The 14821-nt window shown below is 31.8% G+C and overlaps 3 protein-coding genes and 1 long non-coding RNA gene across 7 annotated transcripts in view; 1 reads left to right on the top strand and 3 right to left on the bottom strand.

Annotated features, from left to right (window-relative positions):
• The window catches only part of LOC116340624 (facilitated trehalose transporter Tret1-like), a 5964-nt gene extending 2055 nt beyond the window's left edge, over positions 1–3909 (bottom strand). Inside the window, exons 1-7 of the mRNA XM_031767213.1 lie at positions 3824–3909; positions 3514–3746; positions 3324–3454; positions 3072–3267; positions 2685–3000; positions 2506–2549; positions 2038–2448 (exon numbers count right to left, since the gene is read on the bottom strand). Of these exons, the coding sequence (XP_031623073.1) occupies positions 2038–2448; positions 2506–2549; positions 2685–3000; positions 3072–3267; positions 3324–3454; positions 3514–3746; positions 3824–3869 (1377 nt within the window). The 5' untranslated portion in view covers positions 3870–3909. The remainder of the gene's footprint in view (positions 1–2037; positions 2449–2505; positions 2550–2684; positions 3001–3071; positions 3268–3323; positions 3455–3513; positions 3747–3823) is intronic.
• On the bottom strand, positions 562–1698 carry LOC116340501. Its single transcript, XR_004201095.1, has 6 exons — positions 1521–1698; positions 1405–1436; positions 1158–1346; positions 1005–1081; positions 675–910; positions 562–607 (listed from the first exon to the last, which is right to left on the bottom strand). It is a non-coding gene; the product is annotated as an uncharacterized LOC116340501 (long non-coding RNA).
• Positions 3910–9932: 6023 nt separating the features above from the next.
• Positions 9933–11884, bottom strand: LOC116340496 (facilitated trehalose transporter Tret1-like). Of its 3 annotated transcripts, none has more exons than XM_031767028.1 (7): positions 11804–11884; positions 11501–11733; positions 11311–11441; positions 11063–11255; positions 10857–10991; positions 10614–10772; positions 9933–10547 (listed from the first exon to the last, which is right to left on the bottom strand). In XM_031767028.1, exons 1-7 carry the CDS (start codon positions 11871–11873, stop codon positions 10128–10130), a joined length of 1341 nt encoding a protein of 446 aa, XP_031622888.1. In that variant the 5' UTR covers positions 11874–11884; the 3' UTR covers positions 9933–10127. The 3 variants fall into 3 exon arrangements, with proteins under 3 accessions (XP_031622888.1, XP_031622889.1, XP_031622887.1); XM_031767029.1 differs by having other exon boundaries at positions 10614–10991; positions 11063–11082; positions 11209–11255; XM_031767027.1 differs by having other exon boundaries at positions 10614–10991.
• Positions 11885–13113: 1229 nt separating this feature from the next.
• LOC116341212 lies at positions 13114–14656 on the top strand. 2 transcript variants are annotated; one of them, XM_031768142.1, is made up of 4 exons: positions 13115–13592; positions 13656–14049; positions 14118–14302; positions 14482–14625. In XM_031768142.1, the coding sequence occupies exons 1-4, from the start codon at positions 13203–13205 to the stop codon at positions 14506–14508; spliced, it is 996 nt and encodes a 331-aa protein (XP_031624002.1). In that variant the 5' UTR covers positions 13115–13202; the 3' UTR covers positions 14509–14625. The 2 variants fall into 2 exon arrangements, with proteins under 2 accessions (XP_031624001.1, XP_031624002.1); XM_031768141.1 differs by having other exon boundaries at positions 13114–13592; positions 14118–14656.
• The last annotated feature ends 165 nt before the right edge of the window (positions 14657–14821 follow it).

The raw sequence follows: 14821 nt of genomic DNA, 5'->3' as shown, positions 1-14821 counted from the left end.
TATTTTGTTTATTAATGCAGTATAAACAACAAGTTTTCAAACAATCTGTTTATAGAGGGCTATTATGTTAATGTGTGTTTTAATTTCGCCGCCTTTATTCATTGCCAATTGCTTTATTGGAAAATTCCACTTATTAATAATAAAATTTTGTAAATATATAAAAACAAAGCGAAATTCTTTTTATATCAATTGATAAAATTTCAAACTTCATTGTTGTTTTATGAAAATATATGGTACATGATTTGAAAATACTTACTTAGTCAAAGTTAAGTACGCACACCTGGTTGCGAATTATAGCTTCATTATTGTGTATTAAATAGACGTTAAAATATTACCGTTTAAAACATAGAAGTCTTAAGGTCTTTACATAGAATATTTGCTCTGTAAACAACATATGAAAAATAAACTACTCTTTGGTTTGCTACCAAACGGTCTTTTATTATTTATCTATCTAATCTTTATTAAGACTTAACGTACACTAACTAAAAAGAACGGTTTTATTTTACATGTTTTTTTATGATTCTTTAAACGAATTCGAAATTATCTTATCGTAAATATAATTCGGTGACTTATCGAAGTAAATTCTGGATTTGCTCATAATTTTTCCCTAAAAATGAGATATTAAAAAAATAAAAAATAATAAAAAACCAATGAAAATAATAAAAATTGTTTACCTTTTGTTTCTGGCATGAATACCATGATAAAAGCCAAATCGGATAAACAAAATCCAGCAAATAAAAACATCGTTCCGTGAAAGTCGAATGTTGCGTTGAGAAGTGGTAAACATTTTGTAACAAGGAATGCAGTAGCCCACAAAAGACCCATACAAAATGATGAGCCTAAATTTTTCAACTTTTCCGGCATAATTCCGGATATAACTAGAATGGCAGGGTTAAAACGGCCCAATTTGCTATAAAGATGACAAACGGAAAGCTAACAATTGGAATTCAATTCAAGGAATATCAGTCTTATTTCGGTTCGATCAACCAAAAGTGTTCGCTCACCAATCAATTGAAGAAATCCGACCACGAACTTACAGATAACAAACGTTTTGTGCAAACCAAATAAGCGACCAACTAATCTAAAAAAAAACAAATGAAGTTTTAATTTATATTCGATTCTCTTTTTTGTGGTTTTTTTTTTTAAATTCAACATACAAATGCTGGAATAGTGATTAATATCAAAGGCAATTTCCGACCAAATATACTAGCGATGTAGCCAAAAACAAAATTTCCAACTAGTCCTCCGACACACAATAGTGAAGCTACTCAAGATCTTCTTCCGAGATTTTTCCCGTCGGTAAAGGCGATTTATCCGATTTTAAAAGCAGAAGAGAAGGACTTGCCCTGGAATGAAAATGATGATGATAATAACCAATAGTAGCAAAGATTAAATCTATCTTACCAGCCGCCACTCACGCCATATCCGATTATTGACTTTAAATGATCGTAAAAGAAATTAATAGATTAATTTAAAACGTGAATCAGTTTTAATTGTTCTTCCTTATTTTCAAAACACACCTACGATAGCGGCCAAGTATTTTACACTATGTTCGTGCATTAATTTTACACATTTCTCCACCATAGTCACTTCACTGGAAAAATACGGCCAACCGGTGATGTCTAATAAAGTTCGCTTGCTGATTAGCAATTTAAATTTTTTTGCGCGTACGAAACAATTTTACATGCTGGAATCCAGAAGTCAAAATTACGTTTAACTGCGTATTTGCATAGAATAATTGCTTTAGCCATACATTTTTTCCAACATTACGACGAATACGCATTGTCTTAAACATTTAATTTATCTATTTGTTCAGATATGACGTATTCAGACATGTCGTCGCTGCATTGCCTCAATAGTACTATATATCACTGCTTCCTATCTAAGTAAATATTCTATGAAATTAAATCAATTTTCTTAGAAATTGTTCACAGCAAATAAATCTAAATACAAACATCAAATGGAGTGTCTTTTATTTTAAAATTCGTTTAAAGAATACAAAGTTATCTTATCATAAACATGTTTCAAGTTTTATCGAAGGGATTTCTGAATTTCATCGTAGCTTTTTGATTTGGTCTCTGGCATATAACAAATGATAAAAATAACGCTAGATAAACAAACGCCAGCAAATAGAAACATTGTACCATGAAATTCAAATGTTTTTATAAAAAATGGTAAGCATTTTACAACCATAAATGCAAAGCATGACAAAATAACCATACAAAATGATGTGCCTAAATCTTTCAACTTTTCCGGCATAATTTCGGATATAACTAAAAAAGGCAGAGTTAAAACAGCGAAATTTGCAACGAAAATAGCAAACGAAAAACTAAAAAGTGGAATCCAATTTACGATTTCCACGTCATATCCCCATGTCTTTAACATCATATATATACCCAATGTAATCAAACCTGTTGCTATTCCAATGGAAGAAACTATGAATAAAAACTGCACAGAAATGTATAAATAATTTTTTGAAAAAAAGGAACAAAAACTATTTTCTACCTTTCTTCCAGCTCGATCAACAAGAATTGTTGCCACATAAGATCCTAATGGGAAGAACAAAAGAATATTAGTTTATCTTTCTTCGGGCCCAATCAACAAATGTTGAATTGTAATTTGAGTATTAAAACGCCAAAGGAGTAGAGAAAGCGAGAGAAAGAAAGGGCTTAAATTTCACATACCAATGAGCTGTATCACAGCAACAACAATTGCCGACATATTTGGAACCATGGTAGAACCAGCCTCTTCGAAAATATTGGCAGTGTATTGTAACATAGCAAAGCATCCGCAGAGTTGGTTTAGTACAGCCAATACAATGCCAATTATCATGGCTTTTCTACCAGCACCACTTGTTAAATCACACCATTTTATGGAATCGTATTTTTTCACATTGTCTACTTGAAGTGAATTTTTCAATTTATTCATTTCCGACTGAAGCACTTCATAATCGATATTCTTTTTCAGATTTTGATAGAATCGAATCGATCTCTCAGCTTCCTACAGTAAATAATTGTCATTTTATTCTGCGTTCAAATGATAATGTTAATATTATATTCAATTAAACGCACCGATAAGTCATTTCTCTTTGTGATTGCCATAAGAGGTGTTTCGGGAAAGAAGAAAAATGAGAAACCGAACAATATCGTCAACAAAATCACAAATTTTGGCGTCATATAAAAACTGAAATAATTGCCAAAAACAAATGCAAGTAAAACTCCGATATTGCAGCTAAAAACCAAAGTTGAACCCAAAAACCCTCGAACTCTGAAAATGGTATTAAACCAATTAAATTGTCGGTAAAACGCACTCTTTTTATTCACCGATCATTTGCAATTTCCGATAAGAAGCCTGGAACGGTTCCAAAAATGCCACCGCTTACAAAACCGCTTAATATTCTCGAAATAGTTAAAAAATAAAAATTTTGTGCATACAAAATGAGCGACCAACTTGCCTGTATGATAAAATGGAATTGTTTTTTATACGAATTTTACCATAAAATATTTTTCTTACGATTGTTGGAATTGTGATGAATATTAGTGGCATTTTTCGGCCAAATCTATTGGTAATGAATCCAAAGCATATATTTCCAATAAGACCTCCAATCGGAAACAGTGAAGCAACCCAAGAGGCTTCTTCCATTGTGATTTTACCCGACGGGAGTGGCGTTTCATCTGATGTTAATAGAACGATATTTGGACTAGACCATCCGCATTGTATACCATGAACTATTGACATCATGTTGACTACTCATTTAAAATAGAGATTTATTCGATATCACAACCTTTTCACAAATACCGCACACACACATTTTCCAACATACCTACGATTCCAGCTAAATACTGAAATTTGGCACTTGATCTGGCCATTGTAATTGCGTACACAGAGCAAAAAAGACAAACTTCATCTAACTATAATACTTTCTACTCATATACCTGGCCAGATAAGATGCACATGCATCAAATAATTTTGTCAGTATAAATCTGTCTCAAACATTATCTTAAGACCTATGGTTATCAGTTGATTAGTTGGCTTAGTTTGGAAAACAGGTAAAGCCCATTATTTCTTCATTGTTGCATTCTGTTTTCATATTAGTTGTTTCTGTTTCGTGATTTTAGATTAGTCAAACATTTGATAACTTAAGTTTCAAACGGCCTAGCAGTATTTACACATTTACAGACACCACAATAAATTATCAATAATGTAAGCAATTAGAGGTAGGTAATTGTATATTTAAACACTATAGTGATAACGCAGTTCATCATCGTCAACATTAAATTACTTGGAGATTAAAGCGGGGTGTATTATTTATTACAGACAATATATTGGGCTGAATATTCATTTGAAATGAAACGAAATAGCACGCTATTTTTGATAAAACAATAGAAGTGATTGTTGTGGCTATAAACACTTACGTTGGTACAATAATTATAACAATCACTTCTATTGTCTTATCAAAAATAGCGTGCTATTTCTTTTCATTTCAAATGAATAATCAGCCCAATATATTGTCTGATTTATTATTAAAAATTATTTCGTGATTGAACGTTAAATTAAACCTAGAAAAAAATTGTTTCACCATAAGGTTCTAGGGGATAACCATGAATTGCAGATCGAATAATTTATAATAATAAACGCTATTTCTCTCTATTTTCCACTAATTCTGCTAGTATTTCTACTAGTTTGTTCTAATACTGCTAGTTTTTGCTAATTTTTCTAGTACGTCAAAAATATTGCATACGTCAGATTGACTGCATGATCGAATAACCGAAATGTGTTTACGTAAATGTTTCAAGTTGACACTTTCAACGTGTATATTTGAAGCAGGCATGTAATCTATTTCTATTCATTGAAGTTTCAGTCCTTTGAATATTGAAATTATTATCTACATTACAACATCAGTGCTATTAAATCAAGTTTCGGGCTGTATATATTTTATTAAAATAATTTTTAAGTGTTTTTTTCTCTTGATTACACTCCACTTGCTTTGTGCTTCCAAGCCTGCTTCATTCATTTTATATTTTTCAATTGAATTAAAATTATTTAAATTCAAAATTGATTGATAAAATACTAAAACAGAAAAATTGAATATCGTGTGAGTACTTGTCATATAAAATATTATTGTTTACCAAGCCTTAAACGTCAAGTTTTACGTTTGCAGAGACGTATACGTTTTCAGTAAGAAATCTGTCATCAAATCTACATTTCCGATTGCAATTCGTAAATTGTAGCTAATACAGATGGAACGTGCTTGGTTAAGTGCCATTGAATATATTTTTATTTAAAAATGGGAAAAAGCGTATTTAACTACATATTTTGATACATTTTAGTTCAACACTATTCAATTCGTTTGTTTTGTGAATTTTATTTTAATTAATTATTGCAATAAATTCAAGAATAAATTCTTACTAAAGTATATACGTGTACAGTGCTAATTCTGCTATTTATTGCTAATTTCGCTATTTTCTTCATGTAAGTGTCCCTATTTTTTTGCTAATGTGCTAATTCTAATTCGCATGGATATCCCCTAGATAAGGTTAATAAATAAATAATAAAATACTCTCGAAAAGAATTATAAAAAGTGTTATTTTTATTCTAAATATTACATTTAATTTTAAATAAAATAGTTCAAAAAGTGATTTACAAAAACATATCGATTAGAAAGATTTGCATGGCTATACCTTAATACAGATGAAGAACGATATAAAAGTAAACACAGCAAATGTTTAACACACGGAATATGTTTAAACTACATCAAAGGTGTTTAAATGAATATCAAGCCGAAACGGTGAATGGATTTCAACGTACGTGAAACAATTTATTCATTTGACAATGAAGCGTTAGTATGTGAATTGATTGATTTAAGATGAGTAACCAAATCATTGAATGCAGTTCGTTAACTTTTGACGGAAATTTTTACCTGCTTTGTTTGTGAATTTGGGTTTTTTGAAGTGTTTGGATAAACCGTGCGCGCTATGATCAGTGATCGTTGATCACAACGTGTTATTTTCGTACACGTGACAATACACAGCGTTAATAATTATTCAAAATTGATTCATGCTTAGTGACAACCGATGGAATTGCGCCACACACAAACGAATAACAGTTGTGCTAAAAACATAAATTTACATAACTGAAGTAATGCGTCATATTTCGTCGAGATAAAAATATCTTTCAATAGTTTCACACGTCTTAAGCGGACCAAAAGCAAGCAAATATTACTTTTGTTTTTCTCTTGTTTTATCTACTGATTTCTTTTGTGTATCATATTGGAAGTTATTGACCATGAATCGAAAAAATTTGCTTACCAAATTCCATTTGAAATGAGTTATACAATCAATTTCGAGCGATCAAAACCACTTAAAATGATAACAAGTTCTGTTAAAGTGGTTTTTATTTTTAAATTTACTATGCAAAAGTTTACAAGCGCAACCGGTAGATTTGTCGCTTTAACCCTCTAGTGCATATCACTGACTTTGGGAGGAGTGTGTATATTATTATTGTCTGAGATATGTAATGAACTATAAAACGTTTAAGTTGTGAATTAAAATACTGCTGGATAAGCCTCATTTGACAATTGGATTTTGAGCAAATATTTTTTTGTAAACAGTACATGAAATCATATGCTTGGAAAAAAATAATCATTTCTTGTGAACCCGTCCCATAAGCAGAACTATGCAAATAGTCCAAAATACATACACATTATTTCCTTGCTCTCTGACATTCAGAGATAAACTTAAACTGTAAGAATTACAAGTTATAAATGTATAATAAGATGGGGTTTTCCATAAATCTTGCACGATTTATGGGAAAATCTTGCACGATTTCCCATTGAAAAAAAAAAACAAAAGCAAAAATGAAAATTAGATTAGGTTTGAACTCGAGTCCTTCATTTTATTATTTTTGGAATTTCCCAGTATATCTCAGACAACAAGTACATAATGTGTTTCTTTGAAATCCGACATACTGCCAATGTATAGCTTTGTCTTTGGTTGGGTTCGGCTTTTTGCATATTTTATGCAAAACACGGATTTTTTTAACATTATTATTTGTTGGTGTTTTCACAACAAAATCTATTTTTAAAAAAATAAGAAAAAAATTAGGAAAAATTGATGCTTCAAAGGGTTAAGATTGCTAACAAGCTATATATTACATATTTATTCATTTATATTCAATATTACCAAATTAACATATTCGTTTTCAGCTATTTAAACTGAGTTCTTCTCGTTTGGCGTTGTCATTTTAATGCAAGTTTTGCTTGCGGAAGATCCGCATTTATTATTCGCCAAACGGTGCTGCTGTGAAAAGATTAAAAAATGTCATTTATTAGAAAAAGTGCCATTTATTTGCTGGTTATAGCATTTGCAAATATTCTGTATTCAGTCGATGGAGCTAGCATCGCTCAATCAGTATCTGTATCCGTTAGCTCGTCGTCGGAAAGTAAAAGTGAGCCAGCTGGAAGATCATTGAATGAAGAACTTTTTGAAAACGAAGTTGAAATATCCCCATCTTATGCCAGAAAAGTGATCAACAATTTTCCAAGCGAAGTAAAAAGTCGAAGTTTAAAAGAACCAGTTGAAATCACAACAAAACGCGATGAACAAACTACCACGGAAAAACCAGACAGTGAACAAGAAGTAACAACTCATCTGATTGAATCTGACGTAACCAGTGAAAATGTGGTGAAACAAATCAAAATTGAACCGGAAACACATAGTTTAAACGATTCAAATGAGAGCACACCAAAAAATGAGCAACAAAGCACCATAGAAAAAATAGACAGTGAGCAGGAAGTAACAACTGTATTGAGTCAACCAAAGAATGCAAATGATGAGATCAAAATCGTAGTTGATGAGCAACCAAGCACCACGGAAAAAATAATCAGTGAACAAGAAGTAACAACTGTGTTGAGTCAACCAACCAATGAAAACTCGGAGAGAAAGATCGAAATTGATGAGGTAAATCAAAGCGTCGAAAAGTCTAATGAAGATATACCAAAAAGTGAAGAATCAAGCACCGTACGAAAATCAGACAACGTACAAGAAGTAACAGCCCAATTGGATCAATCTAGTGAAAAGAATGAACGTGAGGTGAAAAAAATCCAAATTGAAGTTGAAAATCAAAGCCAAAAAGAATCAAGTGAGACCACTACTATCGTATCTACAACTGAAAAAGAAGAAGAACGACCAACGGAAAGTAGCGAAAAAATGACAAACTATTCCGAAGAAAGTGAAACTTTAAATAAAGAAGATGAAAAAGTTAGCAACGATAACAGTGAATTAAATGCAACGGAATCTTTGGAGCGTCAAAGTTCAAATCAACCAAAGGCCGTTAAAATAGAAAATACTGATAAAATAGTATTCGAAAATGATGGAGTAGAACCAGAATCAACCACACCTGAAATCGGTCTTTTCAATCGCCAATCTTCGACAGCAGAAGAATCCCAGACACCCTGCAAAGCTGAAGAAGTACTTATAGATGGGAAATGTCGTGTGAATAATCCACAAGACGATTAAATTAGTATTAAAATCGAAAATCATTCATCAGTGGTAAAAACATTCAATTCCGATCAATATCTCCTCATCAGTAAATCATAAAATTAATAAACTTGTACTACAAAGCAATATCGTTGTTTTTCTTCAAACTAGTTCAATAAATCGTAATCTCTCTATAACTTTTGCCCTTTGTTTCGGGAAAATGTGTGATAATAAATAATGCATCAGAAATCCTTCATTGAGGAACAGTAAAATCTTTATATTTATAAATGCCCATAGCTATAACAGTGTTGTTCATCGCGCGGTCATAATTTCTGCCATAACAATTAATGACAATGTAGACACTGCCCAAGAAATAACGGAAATAATGAAAGAAACACTCGATACCGGTATCCAGTTTAATGTTTCAATATCATAATTTGGTGATGCTCAAGAGATAATCAAACCATATATCACTCCAAGTTTTGAAATTATATACACGGCAACGTGGAACATCTTTGCTGTATGGTACAATTACCGATGTATGGATTCAAAGTCGATAGAAAAATGTCTTTTGGGCAACTTCGTATTCAAATTGGACCACTTCATCAATTCATTTCCGTCTTTTGAACCATTTTGTGCATTTGAGACAACACCAGAGAAGATTCTTTCTTTTTGCTTCCTCTTTTGCTATACATATATTACATTTTTCTTTGAAAAAACTTTAATTGTATATAAATAAAAACGTACGACCAATCCATAGAGAATTTTTTTCCAAAATCGATTCAGCATTCGGAAGAGACGCAATTCAAGATATGTTTCATCGATTGTAAATGTGCCAGATCCCAATGGTGTTTCGTCGGACATTAAAAGTGAAATATTTGCACTCGACCACCCGGTTGTAACATTAATCTTTCTTTTTTTTCAATTGGTTCAAAAACTTGAAAACTTAGTTTGGTTTTTGACACTTGGGTTTCGCATATTCACTGATTCTCATTTTGAAAACACTCCATCCATTATCATTCACTCGATCCAATACCCAACGATCAATATAATTCATTTCAACTAACTTTGTTTAGTTTGTTGATATTTTTGATTAAAATTATCGGTTAAAATGTAATAAACTTTGATTGAATATGGTGATAAGAAATTGGATTATAACCTTTTTTTAATAGTAGAAATGTGACGTTTTGTGTCGACAAATATATAAAATCAGGCCGACTATAAAACCTGTTTGGGCACTTGCTCTATGAAGTATTTTTATTTGCAAAATATTAAAATAATTTTTTCCAATAAAAAATGTGATCCTTTCAAATATGCATGCGTTATTGTTACCTTTCTTTATTCTGAAAAAAAAAAATGCGTTTTCCTCATTTTATATTTAAGAATTCCAACTAGTTTTATAAAACTTTAAAAAAGAGATTCAGAAAGCATTTTTCATTGAATTTTGTGCTCTTGACATCTTATATACGTATATTTATGAATATTAGTCTAAAGTGTCATATCTTTTATTCGCAAATGACTCATTGGGATTTTGAGTTTACATAAAATATTTAAACTGTTGACTCTCCTAAATGGTATATAATGACTTTGAAAAGGATAAATGATTTAAACAAACTGGTATGAAAATAAGTAAAAACCACCATTACCGCCTCATTGATTCAACAATTCCATAATTTCTTCATAACTTTTTCCTTTTGTTTCGGGCAAATATGTGATGACAAATAGTGCACCAGAAAGGCATACTGTAGCAAATGCATACAATGTTCCGTGCATACCGAGTGTTTCATTTAAGAATGGAAAAAACTTTACCATTATAAATGCCCATATCCATAAAAGCGTCATACAAAACGACCATCCGAAATCCTTTAATTGTTCAGGCATGATTTCTGGAACAACACCAAATGGCAAAGAAGACACTGCCCATGGCATTATGAATAAAATGAATGAAAAGCATGTAAGTGGAATCCAGTTGAATGTTTCTACATTATAATTCAATGATTTTAAATGCACGTATATTCCAAAGATAATCAAACCGGATGCCATTCCAAATGTTGAAATTTTATACAAAAACTGTAATAAAAAAAAACTGTATAAAATCACTTCCTTATTGATCTAATTATTGAATAAGAAGTTCACCTTCCGTCCAGCACGATCAATAAGATACACAGCAACCAATATACCCGCAAATTCAATAGCTCCAGTCACGATAGCCGATACATTCGGTGACATATTCGAACCAGTTTCTTGGAATATTTTCGCTGCATAAGATGCATAAGCTACACCACCGCCACATTGCTGCAGCGTACACAGAACAATACCGATTAACAATGCCTTTCGAGCTATTTTTGTATTCAAATCAGTCCATCTAAATGCTCTTACTCCATTGTTCGAATAAACTTCTGCTTCTGACGCAAAAATAGTTTCCAATTTCTTAAGTTCTTGCTGGAGTACATCATTATCTTCGATTCTATCTCTACGCAAGCTCTGATAGAATCGAATCGATTTTTTCGCTTCCTGTGGATAGTTTTTTTTTTAAATCTTACATGTTGAATGCACTTTTGAACGAATAATAATACTAGACTCACAGATATTCTATTTCGTTTTACTAAGAATACAGGCGATTCCGGAAAAAATAGTATAAAAAAGGCGAATAATGCGATTATAACTAGCGTAATCTTTGGAGTGATGTAGTAATGGAAAAAATGACCAAAAACAAAAGACAACAATGTACCAATGATAGAGCATGAAACGAGAGTTGCCAAAATAGCACCACGAATACTGAAAAAAGTTTAATTAATTTGTAATAATGTATGTTAGGCATTATTCTTTTTACCGATCGCTTGAAATTTCCGCTAAAAATAAGGGTGTAGCAATACTGCTACAACCACTAACAATACCGTTGATGAATCTAGCCACGCACAAATGAAGGCTATTTGATGCAAATAATATCATCAACCAACTTAACTAAAAATATACCAAAATTACTTTCAATACAAAGAACTGGTTTAAAATAAAACACATACAAAAGATGGAAATGCCAGCAAAAAAATTGGTATCTTTCTACCAAACTTATTTATAACGAATCCAAAGACTATATTGCCGATTATACCTCCCGCATATGGTAAAGATGCAATCCAAGAAGCTTCTTCGATTGTGATCTTTCCGCTGGCCAGTGGTGTTTCGTCTGACATCAAAACCAAAATACTTGAACTAGTCCATCCCATTGTAATGCCACCAGTCAGCATGAATAGACCCACTACATCAAAATTAAAAAATATATTTTTCTCCAAAAACTTCCATTTTTTCAATCTACAATTATCTTTTACCAACAAACGTCACCAAAAACTGATTTGTAACACTCTGTTTTTGCATAGTTGTTGTTTCATCGATGCTCATTTTGAAATTATTTTGCCGAATAAAATCTACACTGATCCGGCACTTGACTTGATAATAAACTCTTTAATTTACGAGTGCACATGTTGTTTAGATATCGTGACTCAAGTGATTTTAACTTAGTTTTAATGACACACGTTTGTTCACAATTATTGCTTACGATATAAATTTGATTGAACATTTTGATTATGCATTTGTTTATCGCAGCTTTTATAAATTGTAAGAAGACCAGATTTTGTATTGTCATACATTCTAATGCACATTAAATGATTTATCAGATAGATTTTCCAATAAAATGTTGTTATGGTGAGTTTGTGTTGTCGTAAAATGTGAATTGTGGAACAAAAACGTACTGTGCCGCAGGGATGTAAATTATTATTTACTTCGTGTGAAACTATTAAAAATAGTTATTGACACTGCATTCTCACAACAGTATAAGTCAACGACACAATCGTTTCACTTTATCATACATATAAAATGAATGGTAACAATGTAGTTTCTTGTCATTAAAAATTCAAATGAGTCCTTAGATTGTTACAAAATGATAAGATTAACATGACCGTAAATTTGGTACAATTGAAAACAGATCAATCTTGAGTCATTTAACATTCAGTCATTGAACTAGCTGATTATTTAGAAGAAAGATTACCAAGCACTCGAATTGCACTGTTCGCCCGGGGTTTTTACACCGTTCGTTAGTTACGAAAAGACGAAACAAAAACGGAGCGAAATACGAAGTGTATGTGTGTCTTCATGCTTTGCGCCTTATTCTATTCCGTGTTTTCGTAACTTATGCACGGTGTAAAAACCCCGGGCGAACGGTGCAATTTGAGTGCTTGGGTTTGTTTATATTCCAAAAATAAATAATTTGACTGTCGGTATTTCTTCTGAGTCAGAAAGGAATATTTTTATTTATAAAAAAAATTATTTGGAAACTACTGGCATAAGTCATATTAAAATGCGGTTTGTGTTATCTGTACTTTTAATTGAACTTCTTTAACTTTTTTCTAATTTATTGCGTGTTTGGTAAAAAAAAAAATATATTCGTTCATATTAAACGACATTCAAATTAATATAAAATGTAATTGTTAGAATTTGTTGTTGTTATTGTAATGAAGATGATGAGCCTACGTGACAAGTGGTCAATATATTTATCAAATTCCGACACAATTAGATATAAACCTGTACAAATATACTGCATTTGACTAATTATGCAGTATTTAAGCAATGCATTTCTTCTTTTACATTAACATTTTACTTTGAATTGAGCCAAACCTGGTCCGTTTGACCCAAAAAAATATTCAAATTTGTTCTTCTGTCAAATAAAAAAAAATGATTTGTGCGAAAAAGTGTGTGAGTTTTCTTTTAGTTATAGCAGTGGTCAATTCAGTGAATAGTCTTCCGATTGAGGATGAGATAATTGTTAGTACAATTATAGAAAAAATGGATGATGCTATTGTGGAATTAACGACGGAATTTCCAATACTCGTTGAAATCAAAGAAGTAGACACTACGGAGGCACCAGCGCCAGCAAAGGAAAAAATTAAAGCATTATCTTTTATATTAGACAGCTTGAAAGTTGTTAACGAGAAAGCATTGAGTTTTGTTCAAACGTATATTACTGATTTGGACATTGAAAATGGAGAAAAACCCGTAGTCAGTTTGGATACGCCTCAAACTGATATTAAGAAAAAAACAATAAAACATCCATTACTTCACCACGTAAGAGGAGACCATTTTCAGCATTTTGTACTGTGAATTAATCACAATTAACTTATTTTACAGTTCCTCGGTTCTGACTCTTCCGATTCATTGCAAACTGCTTTTGCCAAATATAAGGGTGCTCTGCAAAATATTGCCACCAAAGTAAAAACGATTCCCGCGTCGATTATAAAACATTTCACTGGAACAGGACCATTACAAGATCCAGTTGAAAATGTGACGAGTTCACAAGGCGATATGAGTTTGAAGCCAGAGGTTCAAGCTAATCCGGAAACACCTATTTCAGAGACTCCAGTTAAGGTCTCTGTTACAGAAGTGAACGCATCGAATATCGAAGCAAAACCCGAAGAAAACTCCGACACAAAACCAGAAGAAAAGCCCGAATCCGAACCAGCCAAGGTCGAAGCAAGAAAATTGGGAAATTCGGATATTGTAGCATGGCCTAACAGTGATACAAGTAAAACACATTTATTTCAAAATTATACAAAAAAAAAACTAAAACAATTTTTATTTGTTTTACAACAGAAGTATCAAGAGAAATTGTGGAAACGGTCAAATCTGTTGTAGATGCAACGAAGAGAGTAAATGAAGATGCTTTCAATTTGGTTCAAGTATATCTAAGTCGATTATCTGATGGCGTTCGAGGTATTGATGAAATTTCGGAAAATGAACGTAGTTTGGATTCGTCGGCAGATGAAGTTGAGCAAAAAGTAGGTCAATTAAGCCTAGAACAAATCAACGGAGACCCTCAAAAACTTGTAGATAATCAACGAAACGATACAATTAGTAGCACTTCAGATCAAAACAATACAAACTATGCTCAAATCAGCAGTCCACTTTACAATCTAACGATTCAATTTTTTTCTTTTTTGAATTCAATTGTTCCTAGGAGGCTGGGTCGGGAGATCGCCAGTAGACTCAAGGATGGAGCTGAAGGTATTGTCCGAAGTTTTTCGACCAAACAAAACGACTCACAATTTAACTCATATAGACCATTTAGTTAAGACTACATTTATTCGAAACACAATTTTTGCTGTTTGTCTATTCATTCATTAATAATGCTATGATAAAAAACATATATTTTATATAATTTCAAAATTTATGAATAAAATATATTTTTTTTAATCAAAAAATAAAGATTTGTCGTTTTGAAAAATATATTTTCTAAAAAATATTCCTTTGTTTATGATTTTCATTATTTTGACGTTGGTATCCCTTCCAATTTGAAT

This window comes from Contarinia nasturtii, unplaced genomic scaffold, assembly GCF_009176525.2.
Source record: "Contarinia nasturtii isolate CC-2019 unplaced genomic scaffold, AAFC_CNas_1.1 Cnas_scaffold_695, whole genome shotgun sequence".
NCBI classification, from domain to species: Eukaryota; Metazoa; Arthropoda; class Insecta; order Diptera; family Cecidomyiidae; genus Contarinia; species Contarinia nasturtii.
Note: the sequence above shows the minus strand (reverse complement) of the source record. Positions and strands in the feature narration are given on the sequence as shown.

What these genes read in the sequence shown, in the direction of transcription:
- LOC116340496 (XM_031767027.1), bottom strand. Translation starts at nt 11,873, where the DNA reads ATGAGCATCGATGAAACAACAACTATGCAAAAACAGAGTGTTACAAAT. An exon ending in GTTTTTGGTGACGTTTGTTG is followed by an intron (nt 11,734 to 11,803) that starts GTAAAAGATAAT and finishes ATTTTGATGTAG; the next exon opens with TGGGTCTATTCATGCTGACT. An exon ending in GCGGAAATTTCAAGCGATCG is followed by an intron (nt 11,256 to 11,310) that starts GTAAAAAGAATA and finishes AACTTTTTTCAG; the next exon opens with TATTCGTGGTGCTATTTTGG.
- LOC116341212 (XM_031768141.1), top strand. Translation starts at nt 13,203, where the DNA reads ATGATTTGTGCGAAAAAGTGTGTGAGTTTTCTTTTAGTTATAGCAGTG. An exon ending in AACATCCATTACTTCACCAC is followed by an intron (nt 13,593 to 13,655) that starts GTAAGAGGAGAC and finishes CTTATTTTACAG; the next exon opens with TTCCTCGGTTCTGACTCTTC. An exon ending in ATGGCCTAACAGTGATACAA is followed by an intron (nt 14,050 to 14,117) that starts GTAAAACACATT and finishes GTTTTACAACAG; the next exon opens with AAGTATCAAGAGAAATTGTG.